Source organism: Mytilus galloprovincialis, chromosome 9 (genome assembly GCF_965363235.1).
Source record: "Mytilus galloprovincialis chromosome 9, xbMytGall1.hap1.1, whole genome shotgun sequence".
In the NCBI taxonomy this organism is placed as follows: domain Eukaryota; kingdom Metazoa; phylum Mollusca; class Bivalvia; order Mytilida; family Mytilidae; genus Mytilus; species Mytilus galloprovincialis.
Genome location: NC_134846.1, coordinates 14,789,427 through 14,807,118, shown reverse-complemented (window position 1 = coordinate 14,807,118; position 17,692 = coordinate 14,789,427). Strand labels below are relative to the sequence as shown.

Here is a 17,692-nt window from a genome sequence, read left to right as displayed (position 1 = left end):
ATGAATATCATTTTAAGTAAACGTCAAAAGGGTAAAAAATATGTAGGTATAACTGCAATAATCTAACCACAGTACGACATCCAAAAACTCATAAGCAAGAAAATATTTCTTAATAAATACAGTATATAATATGACACAAACAAAATAAAAAATATCGAGGCACTTCGTTCTTAAATTTTAAAGTCTATACAATAGCCTGTGATCCTGACACGAGCAGGTTTGGCCAGATTCCTGAAAAATGAAAACGTCCGAATCACTTAAACTAGGAATTTGTATGACCTGTAAAAGAAAATATATACTTTCAAGACTTGGCTTGATCTAAATTTTTATTAAAGGGGTGTACTACATTTGCGCTACAATCTGTGTTTGCTCGCAGCTTTTGAACTTGAGCTACAGGATACAACAGATATAGTTAAGTCTGCCTCGTATCTTGACTAACATCTAGAAAATTGACAATAAGAGTTGGTTGAAAACAAACTTTACGCCAAAAAGAGATGCTTTCATCTTCTCAATTGTGAACTTTCCATTTCTGTGTATCAACATCCAAGCAGCGCCTGCATACGGATTATGTATTTCTCAATTGGTAAGATATTCCCAAGTTGTATTTCTTTGATAGAGCAGCTCACACGGAGGCTATTAAACCAAGAGTTCCAAATGGTGAAGTTGAAATCATCCCTATATAAATTTTACCGACGCCATCACGAATCGGTTGACTATTATGGAATATCCGTTTCACAGATGATAGCGGACATATTCCTAATGTCGTAACTACAATCCCTCTCGTGCCCTATTAACGAATGTGACCTACCGAATGAGACTTGTTATCGAGTTTCTAACATGAGCAACCAACACAACGGGTGACACATGTGGCGCAGGATTCCGGAGCACCCGGCGAGATCCCTCCTGCTTTGGTGGATTTCGTCTGGCTTATTTTTAGTTTATATGTTGTGCTTTGTGCATTATTGTTAGTCTGTTGTCTTTGTCTTTGTTAACTTTGTCGTCAGTTTATTTTCAATTTATGAGTTTCAATGTCACTCTGTTATCTTTTGCTCCTCTTTTGGTTACATTTACGAGCCTTCTTTCGAAGGTAAACGGATTTTATATGTCCTAATAATCTGAATATCTGAAGCCCAATATTTTAAGAAAACCTCCCAAAAAAAATTATTTGTACATGAATATGTTGCATAAAATTCCTCATTGTAGTGATCGTGGAATTATTCCGGGCTGTTTGTAGTACGCATGGTTTCTGATGATTGTGGCGCTCAAAAACTTAGAGGAAATGGAGAATTTGCTGAAATACCTTTGTAATTATTCACGATGTATCGCAGTGAAATATTAGTTTAAGTGTTCTGTCGATACGAAAGGTAAATCCGCTGTACACAAACTGTGACTCACGAAACTCGATGCTTTTGCCTTGACGCAACTTTACAAACTTACTGCAGTAAATCTAAAACTATAATTTTCAGGTAAAATTAGGAAACAGAAAACTATTTATTCTGAAATATTTTGAAATTAAGTGCATGTATGCGTTAAGCTATAACGGGATTTCTTATGATCACTTTTAGAATTCAATATGAAATCAATTCAATTCAATTCAATTCAAATCTGTATTGCAATAAAACTACATATTTATAGTATTTGACACAACATAACAAAATGAAAATAAAAAATAACAACAAGATCAGTAATATACACAATAAAAGTAAATATTTTAAGAATCCCCTGTCCTCAGTTCGATAGACTGTTTTAAAAAGGATCCTAGCTTATTTACCTGAATGTGTGAAATTGGTATTGGTAACGAATTCATAAGTTTGTTCAAAACCCATAACAAAAAACTATAGTCATACTTATCACTGTTTATCTGTGTTACCTTTAAAATAAACAATTTTTAACGCATATTAATCCCCAAATGTAATGCGCCCGAAATAAGGATTGTGTGATTCGCGCTGATATCTCTCATATATGTTGATTTTTTTGCAAGTATTATGTGTTCTTTGTACCATTCCTCCGTATATGATTTTCTGATTTATATATGTCATATACACTAAATCTCTATGATAGAGGAAATAAACTTATATATATATATATATATATATATATATATATGTTAGGAACCCAGGCGAGTCTAAACCAACTATGTTTTGCTTTGCTTTGCTTTTGTTTTTATTTTAACGGGTACTGGTTCTTCTGTGTACTGTCGTTACATTAGACTCAATGTATCTTTTATAGGCCCAAGTGTTATAAAGGATGTTCACTTCTTTGTTTCAAAAATAACAAGCTTTTTAAAAAGATTGATAGTATATGAACAACCGGAACTTCAAAAAGTAAAAATTCCACACATTTTTGGCACTACATGGATTAAACTAGATTCCGAATGTATTATGAAAAAAATCAAAAACAATAGTAGCGAACATCCTAAAGAATTTAAACCAGGATTTGAAATTATTTTCTCTTGCAGAATTTTTGACATTGAAACATTTAACTATCAAGATGCACATGTTCTATGGAAATCATTATATTAATGATATTAAGCACATAAAAACCTGCTTTTGCATGTAATTCTATTGCATATGATCTCACTTTCATGTATATTAAAACCGCTAATTGCTTCAGGTTTTTGTTTTATTTATTAATCGTTCTTAACGAGGCAGATGATTTCAAATTCTGACATGTTAATGTACTTTAAAGTTTTCTGAAAATTAAAGTTGCACTTTTATGCACTGTTTTAGACGTTATTCGTTATACGATTCGTCAGAAAGAGTTGTTAAGTTTTATGCTTATAGAGTTTGATGGGTCACGTTGTGCTTCGATTTGTTTTGTTTATATTTCCAGAAACAATTAGTCCAAAAATTATTGTAAATAATGAGAAATTGTTTGAAATAATTACAACGCACCGTTTGTAATAGAAAAGCATGCTCGTCTGATTGTTTATTAGTCATTGTTTATCAATCTTTTAAAACAACATGAAATTAATACTACAAGACACCTAACGATCAGTGTATCAGAAATCGTTTGTAAATCTAAATACGATCGGAGTATGTATCACATTCGAGTTATATCTTTAATACTTAATATTGGTTTTATTAATTAGGATGATTCTGTGCTCTAGTGGAATAGATTAAGCTGATCGTATTAACAGAAATTTACTTCAGTATTAATTACGGTAAATCCTCAATGTAACTTACATCAGAGAATCAATTACAAACACACATTGATATTTACAGACAAAGTAACATACAACTATACATGTCTTCTTTACCCATCTTCATTCTTACGGACATATACCACGTACAGACGATGTTTAGTTCCAACAGAAATTCCTCTGTAGCATGAACGATATTCTTATAGGAAAACAAATAATCAGGAATTTACTTTTATCCCGATTTTTTTATAGATATGGAAATAAATCATGACATTTATTAACAATTATAACTCTTCTACAAATTTTCTTGATCAAAATTATATCAATATTTCAACATGTCTACTGGATTATAATTCAACAGTTAGTAAAAATTGTGATTTGAAATTAAATGGAAGTAATACCTCGTCAAGTTTTGGGAATAATTCAAGTATTTACGTTTATCCGCCAATTCCAGAAGATGGACTCATAGGATTAATCGTTTTATATTCATTGACTACTCTTTTATCCATAGCAGGGAATTTATTTGTTGTTATTGTTTTCGCGAGGGGCCGAAGATCAAGGACAGACTTACGGATTTACCTGATTAATTTAGCAGCATCCGATTTAGTTATGGCGATATTTTGCATGCCCTTTACGTTTGCGGACGTTATTTGCCAACGTTGGGTGTTCCCCGATATTATGTGTCCCCTTGTCTTATTTCTACAACCCTTGTCGGTCGCAGCTAGCGTATTTACAAATATGGCAATTGGTGTAGATAGATTTATAGCCGTTATGTTTCCGTTACACCGCCGATTGACTTACCGACGTGGAAAATACGTCATATGCATTGTTTGGATTTGTGCGATATCCTTGGCATCGATACAGTTATTTGTAGGGAAAACAATAAGAGTCTCGAACGAAATTACTGTTTGTGACGAACATTGGCCGCCATATTTATCCCGTAAAATTTATACTGTTTTCATTTTGTTACTGACCTATATCATTCCATTAACGATTCTTTCAATCACATATTTGGTCATCGGCATCATTCTATGGAAAAGAACAGCACCAGGAAACTGTCATGTTGAACGAGACATGCATCAGCTGAGAGCAAAAATAAAGGTAATCATCAAAGTATTGAAAGAATATAGTTTTCAAAGCTAGCCCAAAATTGAGGTTGAATTTTAAATTTGAATTTCTCCAAATTAGGGAATCACATTTTAAATCTTTTTATATTAGTTTGTGCTTTATAAGAAATAATTTATTGCAAACATTTCCCCAAAATTTTTACCAGCTTTGTTTAAACCGAAAAATAGAAATATACTCAAGTTTTTACTCTTTGGGTATATGTAACTAGAACCTCGCCTAAAATAATTTCATCACACGAATTGTAACGTATATGTCCCCTTTAATCATTTATCTCCTCGCTTGTTCGGGTAATTGATACATCGTTGGCTTAATTTGTTTTGGGGTATGACCGTTACTTGCGAGGGTAAAAATAGAAACACGTTTCAGACGCGCAAATTCTAAAAAAGTGTAAGTTTCATATTTTCTATATATATTCGCTGGTAAAAGTATTTTATTATAGTCGAAATGTATAAATGTATAAATTGTGGTATTGAATCACTTGCCACGAATTACGTCATAAAACCACGGCTATAATCTTTCACTTTATGCATTAAAATGTTCAATGATGGTATCAAGCATCGTTTTAATTCTCTGGAAATGTAAAGGATGAAATATCTCCCGCAATGTGCCTTCTTATAGTATTGATGTATCTTTTACACTTTCATCGACGTAGTTTGTAAAACAAAGTCGTTAGAAATCAAATATATTCATAAAAAGTATTTCTGTGGTTTTGTTTGTTTGCTATATAGCTAAAAAAAAATTGGAAATATTTGGAAGATATTAACTTAATGGGGGACGATCCAAAACCTTTAGACGACAAGCTGACAATAAGTGGAAGTAATTAAAAACATAGTATGAAATTTAGCAACCATGAACCTATTGAGCAGTAAGAACCATACGAACACGCGAAGAACTAAGGTTCTCCGGAAGGGTTAGGAAGTTTTTTCTCATCTTTTACTACTCACCATTTTATAACTTATGTTAAAATCCGATGTTAGAGTCGTTGTTAAGGCATTACACATTAGGGGTTTGTAAGCGGTATCTTGCCTAACTTTAAAACTTAATTAAAGTTATAACCCACTAGATATCGAAAGAGACAAAATGAAGGATAGCGATGTTTCTTCATTTAAATTCTCTTTAATCATTAATTTTCCCGAAATAATGATATTCATGAAATATTGTTAATGTTAAAGTTTATGGTTTTCGGATAAATAGACAGAGACTATCGGATAGAGTGTGTGGGAAGTGCATATTCCTTCAATCAATTTTAATTTCTTTTACAATTTTGTACTACAAACATTTGTTAAATTTGTTGTTTTATTAACGTAACAGTTTTTCCTTACAATTTCTTTGTACTTAAAAAATTAAAATTGTGGTTTTCTAGTTGTTTTAAATCGTTATGAATACCAAAACTTTTCTTTTTGTGTGATGTCACACGAAAATGAAATTTGCAATTTTAAAATCCAATATTGATTTATTGTGTAATCTTGCGGATAAAACAGGAAATTGTGAGCCATTTATCGTTTCACGATATTGACAAAATGTTTGAGTGTCTTTAAGCTCCTTACTTTCAAATTTATTACAAATAGTCAAATAACATGTGAAGTTTTGAAAGTTAATATGTGAAATATGTTTTGTTGATATAATCGATAAGATACTACATACTTAAGGTCAGTTAATTAAGATCAGATAGTTATTACGGAACCGTTCTTAAAAGTACAATATTTGTTCTTGAAAAATTCAGGAACAAATATGATAACCTTGCCAACAACACATGTTTCTTTCAATAGATGCTCTGGTTATCAAAACTTTGGAATGTCCTAAAGAATATAAATGGGGGCGGTCTACATTTGCGAGTACTTTAAAATGAAACGCAAATTTGCCTGTAATTCATCTGAGAGTTTTTTTCATATGTTTTTGCATAAATCCGTGCAAATGTAGTTACTTTTCAATAGGTAAATTTTGCGCAAACGTAATGCTTTTTTTTAACGAAAATGTAGGACGAATCTGCGCAAACGTAACGTGCCGTAAATGGGATACGAAAACCCGTCTGTGGTCATCGTTGTCTTAATGAATTAGAAATCACAGACAAAATCTTTAAGTTAAAACGTACCAATACCGAAGGACCGGCTATTTGGTTCGCTTGTTGAATTTTTTTAGTTATTTGTTTTTATTCCATATAATCATTATAGCTTTCATTTTAGCAAATCTTTATAACTTAATAACCTTCATAATTTCATAGTATGGCTGGTATGAAATAGGTATCATATTGGCATTGAAATTATGACTTGTGGGTTTCTTGTATTCTCGAGGAATGTCACCTCACGATATTAATAACTTTTTTTAGAAGATATTCTGTAGTGAACTGTATGTTTCCAACACCCGTTCTGCCTGGTTTGGGGACCACATATGTTGATATTCAAAACTGCAACAGTAAACAGTAATGATTATATACATACGCAAAAAGTGTACCAGTCCACTGCTTCGATATAAATACTTTAATTTACCCTGAAATTAAACAAAAACTGTAGTTTTTTCCCGTAGATAATGTACTGTGTTTATGGGAAAACAAGTCTTTCGGATCATTTGAAATGTATAGGTAGTAATGAAAGTAAACGAAAAGAATATAAGATAAAACAAAATCAGAATAATTTATTTCCAGGATGGATTTCAGTTTGAAGGTTTTTTTTTATCTTGGTAAACTATTGTGCTTTTCAAATTATAGAAAAACTAATCGATAGACCGTGTCCTGTTAAACGATTTTTTTTAGGTCAAATATTGTCTAATTAAAAAAATGTCTAGTGCCCTGTGATTTTGTGTTTACTTATTATATGAACATATACTGATTTTCTAAAAAGACATTTTGGTTATTTTATAATATTTCAAGTCATGAGTTATATATAGTAATTAGGATAAGAACCTTTCTCTTCCTACGAATAATATTTTAATATCTGACCTTATTACATTACAGAACAGTACTGTACTCAAGGGTCTTTTAAATTGTAGTGATGATATATTTTTACTTTTCAAAAATATATTCCACCTGCTGCCTTGTCATATGACGTCATTGCGTCTTGTTGTAATATACATAGAACATGTTGTTTATAGAGTTGACGTCATATTCAACAAATAGGAAGACTTCCTCTTGTGAAATACAGTCTCGCAAATCAACGTGCTTTCTTTAATCATAAATGTATCCACTATATATCAAAACGTATGCTGAAATATTAATGAAACATAGCAATGTCATTCATTCTTTGAATGTTTATAAAAAAAAATGACTTAGTTAGGCTCCTTTACTTTCTCATGCATTTCAAAAAGTCAAAAGGTTATCAGTTGCGAAGTTTTGAAAGTTAATAAACGAAATAGTAGAATTACTTTGTTTGTTTTTTTGTTGAAATGATTCGATTACTTAATACTATTTATCGCCGTTTATTTAGATACGATAGTTATTACGGAAAACGTTCTTAAACATTTATACAATATTCGTTTCTGAAAAACTGATGACAACGACCATAACCCATGTTTCTGTGGAAACTCTCAATAGGTGGCGCTATTACCAAAAGTTTATAAAAGTCATAAATGTGAAACGTTTCATAGCATAAAAATTAAAAGATTATAAATGAGAAAGACGACCCCGTCTATGGTCATATTTGTTTGAATGAGAAGTACTGTTAGATTTATCACATACTTTTATCTATTTGAATCAGAGACAACATTTATAAATTAAGTTGTCCATAGTCCGAACGACCGGCTATTACTTGGTTTTCTTGTTGAATTGTTGAAAGTTGATGGTTTCCTTTTTCTTTGCAATAACTTTCATTAGCCCGTTTTCAATTTTTTTTAGTATTTATGGGGGTAAATGGTATTATATCGGAATTGAAATTCTTACTCATATAAGCTTCTTCCATTCTCGAGGAATTTCCAAACTCGATAGCACTAATTTATTTTAGTAGATAGTTTTTATTGAATAGAATTGCATAGTACCAACTACCATGTCACCACATGAGGACCACATAGGTTGATATACATAACTGAAACAGTAAAAGTAGAAGTTATACTAACGAAAAAAATGAAACAATATTCCGAGTGGAGGATTACTTAAAGATTCTTGAAATTCAACAAAACGTAATTTTTTTCCCGTAGATAATGTACAAATAAAACAAATATAATGATAAACAAAAAATGTCGGTCGATCTGCTTGTTTTCAGATACAAGCATTTGTATAAAAATGGATATTGTTTAATGGAATCTATCGGATCTGATAGAAATGTGAAGATAGAAATGAATAAAACGAAAATAATATTAGATCAAGAATTCGGTTTATATTTTTATCGGGATGGATTTTTGTTAATAGAATTATTTCATCTAGGCAAAATACTCTGGATTTAAATCAACGAAAAACATCGATAGACCTTGTACTTTCAAAAAGATTTTTTGAGGTCGAAATATCGTCTTATATTATTAAAAGAGCGAATCCCATGTGGTTTTGTCTTTTATTTATTGTATGAACATATACTAAGGCCACACCAATTTGATTCCTTGTTCGACGGACCCGCCCGCACCTATTTTTTTCAAAACAGTATTTTTTTATTTTTTTTTATATTCCCGCTTCCCGCATCCGGAAATGTAATCATGTCCATTTCCCGCACCGTTTTTTTTTTGTAAACATTATAAAAAGATATCAACATTTGTTTTTAAAATCACAGTCTAACCTGTATATAACGATTTTAAACATAAAAGCACCCCAGCGCACTTTGTAAATATCTGTGAGAATATTTGTTTCAGCATGAAACCTACTTATCCAAAGCGGGAGTGCTCCGATCAAGGATTTGTATCTCCGATATAAATCTATATCAGCGGAAATACCGGAGTAAAGAACAAAAAATTGGTTACTTTCCCCCTTACTTATATTCCCTATCAAAACATGTTCGTTGTTAGAATAAAGTACAAAGAACTTCTGAAGGATTTGCCTTCAACTGCAGTTATATTGTATGCTGGCGAAACAAAACTATCCATAGCCTCTGCATGTTTATGCACCTGTCCTGATTGATTGAGGGGCCTGTCGTTCAGCAGTTATCGTTTGGTAATGTTGTTCATTGGTATTTTCCCGTTTGGATATACATGATATATAAATTAGATCGTTGGTTTTCCTGTTCGAATTGTGTACGCTAATAAATTTGGGTCCTTTATAGCCTGCTGTTTGGTCTGTATCAAAGCCCTGTGTAAAAGGCCGTACTTTGACCTGTGTTTGTTATTTATATCAAGTTGAGAACAACCCTCCCTCAGACAACATGGACAAGGGGTCATTTTACTGATGTAGAAAAGAAAATAGAAATACCAAGGATTTGTATAGTTCTTCTATACAAAACCTTTGAAAACTTAGAATTTTGTACTCAAAAAGAGGAGAGTTGCATCATATTTTAAACAACTTTTTCTAAAAGAGGGGTCCACTTATTTTGAATAATATTAAACTGTTAAAGTAAATGTGTTAACATGGTTAAAGTCCAGGAATATTACAAAATTCTTGGACATGTTTTGACCATTTAATACCAGATAGATATATAGTTCTTTCAGAAAATATGAGCCCTTTTGTACAAACAAATATATTATAACTTATATTGATCCCTCATAAAACATGTAAAAGGGATATTTATAACATTAAGCTTTAATATTGTCAAAACCTACTATTTTATGTTTACAAAAAAAATTATAATCGCTCGCCTCTACTTTTCAAGCTTCGCCTCAAAAATTTGCAAATTAAATATTTTTTTATTTCAATTTTCAAATCGCTCGCTCGCCCCAAATTTTGAAGTCCAAAAATCCGTAGAACAAGAAATTAAATTGGTGTGGCCTAACTGTTAAAGACATTTGGTAGTAATGATTTTGATTATTTTCCAGGTCATGAGTTACTTATAAATATTTTGATAAATCATATCTCTTCCTACGAATGATGTTCAAAAATTGATTCAATTTCATTACATTATAGTACAAATGTGTATCCCAGGGGTCTTCTATCTTGCAGTGGTGGTATATTTTTACTTTTCGAAAATATATTCCACCTGCTGCATTGCCATATGACGTCATTGCCCCTTGTTGTAATAAACGTTTATGGAGAAGACGTCATATTTAACGAGTAGGAGGACTTCCACTGGTGCGATAGTCTCGCAAATCAACGGGCTTTCTGTAATCATAAACAAATCGCTTAGATCAAATAAGAAATATGAAACCTAGCAATGTGATTTATTCTTTGAATGTATTACGCAAATTTCAAGATATTACGTTCTTATACAATGAGCTCATTAAAATCTTATCTCAATATCAACAAAGATAATAATTAACATCAGAGAAGTACAATTCTACTTGGAAGTCTAAAAATAGGATACGGAAACAAGATTTGAAAAACTTTTATAAATCCGTCTAAACTGATTGATAACACTTTCAGATTTTCTACATTGAAGACCCAAATTAGTTGTTTTGTGAAGTCTTCGCCATCTGTTACCAAATAATGGCTGTGGGTGTACTTTTGTTGAGTTTCATTGTCAATTTAAATAATTCCCACTATAACTGCAAATATGTAGACAACAAATTCAGTCTTCACTGCTATTGTTCGTACATCATTGTCCTATCCCTTCAGTATCAACTTGATTTAAAATAAATCATTCTAAATTGTCCGATTATAAATTTGGAAATTATTTAGGTTTTCAACTCAATTAGCTAAATTTGTTTCGATAGGAGTTTTACACGACTGTCGTACAAGCGAGTGGATTAGATAGCTTTAAAACCTAGTTTAATCCACTAATTTTCACATAAGGACATGTGTGTATCATGTGATCAGGAATATGAAAATTGCTTTCCATTCATTTGATGTGATTGAGGTTTTGGTATTGACTTTTGTTAAGGTTTTTTTTTTAAGGTTTAATTTTATTTTCATTTTTTGAACATTTGCTTGCTATTGCCTTTAATTATTTTTTTGTCATATCTCTTTGCCTGTTCTTTAATATTATCCTTAGCTTTCAAGTATTTGGCTTTGAGCGTTCCTGGTGGTTGTTAATCAGAAAAGCGCCCCAGACGCATACAATTTATTACATTCTGTTTTAAACAAAAATATACACTAGGAGACAGTTAATCATGATTCGGTACACAAAAGGGAACACAATGCATTTGTTTGTGACTAATTTGTACCTGTAACAGTAAATAATCTACCATCATAGACAGAAAAAAAAATATTCCAATAATAAGACACAGCTATCAACATAAATGTGAACTATCTCTGATTTTCTTCCGTCATATTTACTATATTAGGGGTAAAAGCTAATACCTATGGTATATTAAAAAAAGTGACACGTTAAAAGCATTTTGTGTTTCCTTCAAAACTCAGTAAAAACTCATTGTGTTTGTTATAATATATGGTACCAGAAAATGTATACAGAACAATACAAAAACAAAATCAATTAACTTAAATCATTATATTTTCCAACTTATAAAGATCTGCGATTTTAATTACCTTATAACATAGTTTACTTCTCCGTTAGTAAATTCTTCAAAGTGTTTATGGTGTTACGTCCTGAGCTTTCACTTGATTGCGTTTAACTTATTAGCTATTTAGAAATGCACTTCGAACGCACGTAAATATGAAAGTGTTATTTTCTTTTAACGATAGTAGAAATACAACAATGGGCTTTGTACGCTAAGTTCGGGGTATCTTTCATCGCGACTAATATTGCAATTTTGATCTATAAAATCATTTTAATATACAAATTGCTTGGCCAAAATCGTCTGATGATAGACTAACAATGTTCATTACTGAACATCTAAACATTTATTGATTGCTAATACATTGTTTATGATTTTATTGTATTTCAGGCCTTCAAATATAAATAAAAATGATGATAAACCATCTTACAATTGATTTACATGTTAAACTTATATTTGATTTACTAGTTATTGTAATTTCAAAAGCCATTTACTTGTAGATGTAACGGAACGACTATATAAGCATTATCATTTTCTTTCTTAATGTATCAAAGTAACAGTAACCGATGGGATTTGTGTCGCTCAGTCTTTAGTTTTCCAAGTTGTGTTTTGTATACTGCTGTTGGTTCTTTTTTTTTTTTGGCATGGTGTTGTCAGTTTATTTTCGACTTTTGGGTTTGAATATCACTTTCGTATCTTTCGCATCTTTTTTAATACCAATAAATGAATACTATTAGTTACATAGTGTGATAGTGACCTAATACGGTATATATTGGGTCTGTAAATTCCATATGTGGTGAGAGCGAAGCGCACTATGTAACGAATTTATCTTACCGACTAAAACTGTATGAGGTAAATGTGTTGTAATATTTTTGCAACAGTAAATAAGCAATTATTTTTCAAAGTTTGTTCTTATTGCTTGTACAAGACAACAAGAACTAATTCAACCTTAGTTTAATTTACTTTCAACTTTGAAATATTAGTTTTCAAAATTTTAGTTTATTTGAAAACAATTAGCTTAATTCTAACTTTCCATTGTTTTCTCTATAATTTTAATATAATAACAGATAATATATGATTGCTGTCATCTTTTGATAATCTCTTAATGTGTTAACGTGTGAAATTTAGACTAGTGACCTATCAAAATGAGCAAGTCTTCAATACTGTTAGCATTAGGATTGTTTTTATAAAGGGACGTAACACCACTACTTATCGTGTATGAAATAAGCCCCGTCTCCCTTCTTATCTAATATGGAATATAAAGGCACGTATAACCACTACTAACTGTGTATGAAATTAGCCCCGCCTCCCTTCTAACCTAATATGAAATATACACGGTCTCCACGCTGACGCTTTTAACCAATCATATTCCTAGAAATGTATAGGAGGTAAGATAAAATTATTTGTTCAGAGTTTGGGAATAAATTGCCCTCTGATAAATAAGTATAGTCAATGTATTTTCTAATTTTCTAATTTTCAAATGTGGAATCTTTTATTTCACATGTCATAACCTTTCATAAAATCTTTTTAAATTGAAAAATAATCTTAAAAGGCGATCAATGTACCACGATAACTTTTTATTGTTCTTAGCGTTATTTAGCTCTGTTAGTAAATTTCAATGTGTTTCAATTCAACTTTGAAGTGCCGTTGTTAGCAGGTGTATTAATTTCCCTTGAGGAGAAAAAACAGAACGGAAACAATAAATCTATCATTATAACATTAACCTAGTGTCAAATAATTGCAGATTGCATAGACCATTAGATAATATCACGGGTTTGTCATTGTTATAAACATTTGTAACATCTGAAGACGATTTGGCAATTAAAATTAATTATAGAAATATAACTATTTTTGTATTTGAATGCGTTTAACCCTTAATGATTTATTAAGTAATAAAGGCAATTCTTTACTTCAATAAGTCGAATCAAAATCGCTTCACTTAGTTTTATCTGTACTCTGTTTGTTCAAACACACAAACATATAATTCTATTTTATTCAATCTAAAGAAAGATAACAAAGCATTCGTCATCGTAATTGAATTTTTAATTACGCTTTGAAATACAAATGAAACCATATTTTGTAATAACAAATTTTTCATGCATTGGGTTCTTGGTTAATTTTTTCTTTCTTATTCTAACACTAAATATATATAATAATTATATCTTAACCGCATGGTGTTACTATAACAATAACTACAAAATTAAGGAAAAGGGAATTATTCAAGTTGGCGTCATTCCTGAAAATATTCTTTAAATTATAGATAGTAATTTAGGCTATATAAAAGTAATAAGGTCACGGAAAGAATATTTCAATCAAAACATGTTTTGTTTTCAAAGTCTCATAGTACACTTGTATCTGCGTTTCCCTACAAGCTCGACGAAATTAGATTTTAAGGTCACCTTTCCCTTTCTCTTGTTTTCAACCATTAATCACCACCAGTACTTTTTACAATTGATAAAAGCAACAGTAGTGTACCATTTTCAAAAGCCATAAATCGATTGAGAGAAAAAAAACATGGTTAAAGTTTGAAACCGAGGGAAACACATTAACTATAAGAGGAAAACAACAACATACATACATACATACATACATACATACATACATACATACATACATAGAAATGGGCTATTTAATAACTTGGCATATGACATTTTAAGAGAAAAAAGGTGGATTGAACCTTGTTTTATGGCCATACAAACCTCCCACTTATATGGTAAAGTATGTAAAATGACAACACTATGGTGTTACTGTATAAGATGCCGTTGAAAGATAACGTTTAATTTTTTTAAGATCCCTTTGGAAGGGAAAGTTCGTCTTCATATGTTTGATTTTTTTTAATGGAAAAACAGATGCAAATCAACTCACAACACATAAACTCCATGAATTACCATTTTAAGTTTAATATAACCATGCCGGTTGGTTAAATATCTTACCTTACTCGGTGAAATGATAGAATGTTTTTTGTGTTTTATAACGAAAGAGAAATGGATGTCAACACTTGTTATGATACTTTAATAATGTTGAATTATTTCTGACCTCTCAATATCTGTATAACTAAGCCAGTGTGTTTCCGTTGAACAATTAGTCCTAATGATACCCTAATATTAGTTGCATTTTTTTTTTCGTATAACATGGTATTGATATGTTGGATAATACATTTTTTTAATTTATTTGCATTATGAAGTTCTTAATTTATGTTATATTGGTAAAACTAAGATTTCTTCAACTTCAAAAAAAGTTTATTGTAAGACAGTATTGGCGATTTCATTTTAATTTTTTTCATGAGGTCATTTTTATTCTTTTTTTTAAATTGGATGCATCTTTTCGTTCTCTACGATATAATTCAATCAATTTCATATGGAAAGTTGACTAATTCTGTTTTCTGCTTTGAATCTTTTGTGTAATTTGCTGTAAACGATTTATTAGCTAGACAGATACCACGTAATAAAAACCTGCTGACATATATTTGTGAAAAGTGAAATGACAAAAATACTGAACCGTAACGAAAATTCAAAGCGGAAAGTCCCTTATCAACTGCAAACGTCATAAATTTAAATACATCAAACGAATAGAAAGCACCTGTCATATTCCTGACTTGGTACAAATATTTCCTTATGTAGAAAATAGTGGATTAAACCTGGTTTTAAATCTAGCTTAACTTATAACTTGTATGACGGTCTCAATTTTTTTTTATTATATTGACAAAAATGTGTGAACAAACAAAAAGAATTAGTAGATGGAAATGTGAAAAACGAACATGTGAATAGGTCAAACATATATTTTAGCTGTATTCAACATTCTGTTTCCATATCTATCTCTCTTTTCTTAACTTGTTACATCATCAGTCAAACTCATAAATCTAAAAGTAAACTGACAACGCCATGGCTAAAAATGAAAAAGACAAAAAAACAACAGCACACATCACACATCACACAACATAGAAAACTAAAGAATAAACAACACGAACCCCACCATAAATTCTTAACTTGTTGCATCAAAAGTGTTAAAATAGAAATAAAAGTATAACTGACTTGTTCTTGTACTATATTATCTGCATTTTCTTATATTTGTAAATGCAAGTCTCTGTATAATACATCATATGCATATTACGTCATCTCCCTTACAGATGACGATTTAGGATCCCAGTGATGCAATGAAATAGTTTTATTATTGGCTACTGCCATCACAAGCAATTATGACTGCTTAGTTATCTTGTAGTTTGTCGCAAGGGTATTGTAAAGATAGTTAAAAAAAATATGTAGTAGCAAATAGATTTTCGAAATCTCTGCTACATCTAGGACAACTTCAATTACACGCAAATAGTAAATTTGCAATTGTTATTGATAAATCTAGTTCAATTATATTTTAAAATTACGTAACGGTCTTATTGGCAATGGGAAGGTCTCACCATCCAGGTATTAGCAATTCTGTGTTGACATGCATTATTATTGATATGGACATGATTATAAATTAAATGCATTCAAAACTTTTGATTTTTTTCTAAATATTATACTAAGAATTTTACTCCCGATGAAAAAAATACCTCCTTGTGAATTTTGGGTCCTCGATGCTCTTTCACTTCGTACTTAAATATCTCCCAGTTGAAGCAATATTACAGATCTTAAAATCGCATCAGGTTTTCCCTAAAAGAAGGTTGTTCGGACGTATACAATTTAATAAAAAAAAAAGTTTTATGTTCATTTTGAACATCATTGGTTCAATTCCAGTGTTTGAGTAACGACACAATTCAAAAAAAAGAATGGCAAGCGTAGATACAATTATCTTGTGTTAGGGAGGAATAAATCCTACTTTGTAAAGGATCACTCTGATTCAAACAAAAAAATCTCTGAAACTGATATTATCAAGATGTTTGATTTCTTGATTGACAACATATTTGTTACGTTCGGAGGACGTGTTTTTCAACAGACTGTCGGCATTCCAATGGGAACAAACTGTGCCCCTCTACTTGCCGACTTGTTTCTTTATTATTATGAGGCTGACTTCATGCAGGAACTACTAAGGAAGAAAGATAAGAAGTTAGCAATATCCTTTAACTCTACTTTCCGCTATATAGATGATGTTCTTTCACTAAATAATTCAAGATTTGGTGACTATGTTGAACGCATCTATCCCATCGAGCTAGAGATAAAGGATACTACAGATACAGTTAAATCCGCCTCATATCTTAACTTACATCTAGAAATTGACAATGAGGGTCGGTTGAAAACATAATTTTACGACAAAAGAGATGATTTCAGCTTTTCAATTGTGAACTTTCCATTTCTGAGTAGCAACATTCCAGCAGCACCTGCATACGGGGTATATATCTCCCAATTGTTCCGATATTCCCGTGCTTGCATTTCCTATCATGGTTTTCTTGAAAGAGGGTTGCTGCTCACAAGGAAGCTATTAAGCCAAGAGTTCCAAATGGTGAAGCTGAAATCATCCCATCGTAAATTTTACGGACGCCATCACGAGTTGGTTGACCGTTATGGAATAACCGTTTCACAAATGATATCGGATATGTTCCTTACGTCGTAATTTTATGGTCCTGTTTATCATATACATCTTCGAGTATCGGTTCTTATTATTATAAAGCTTTGGGCGTTTCTAATGAACTTCAAGAGAATCTTTTTGGATGCGTACAATGTATAAAGTGTTCTTTTCATTCTTACTAGGAAGCTGGCGGACTACCTAACTTTGGACGCACTTCATTGTTTTCAACGATACACTATGTATCTAATCGAAACTCACGAAAAATGATTTGTTATACCGCAAAAGACTGTTCATCTTTTTTTTTTCATTCTGATCTATCATAGAATGTGGAATGTGCTTTATCATGATCTCAAGTTAAACAGTTTCGGTTAACCATTAGAACCTGGTATCACCCTCAATTTTTGGGGATCATGTTAATCATCTTTATAAAAGTTTCTCTATCAGGTGTTTTTAATTTGACTATTGTTTCTT

General features: G+C 31.2%; 1 protein-coding gene across 1 annotated transcript in view; it reads left to right on the top strand.

The window, feature by feature from the left end:
• The first annotated feature begins 3,028 nt into the window (after positions 1–3,028).
• The window catches only part of LOC143044488 (prolactin-releasing peptide receptor-like), a 30,258-nt gene continuing 15,594 nt past the window's right edge, over positions 3,029–17,692 (top strand). The window contains exon 1 of the mRNA XM_076216534.1: positions 3,029–4,243. Within this exon, the coding sequence (XP_076072649.1) occupies positions 3,410–4,243 (834 nt within the window). The 5' untranslated portion in view covers positions 3,029–3,409. The remainder of the gene's footprint in view (positions 4,244–17,692) is intronic.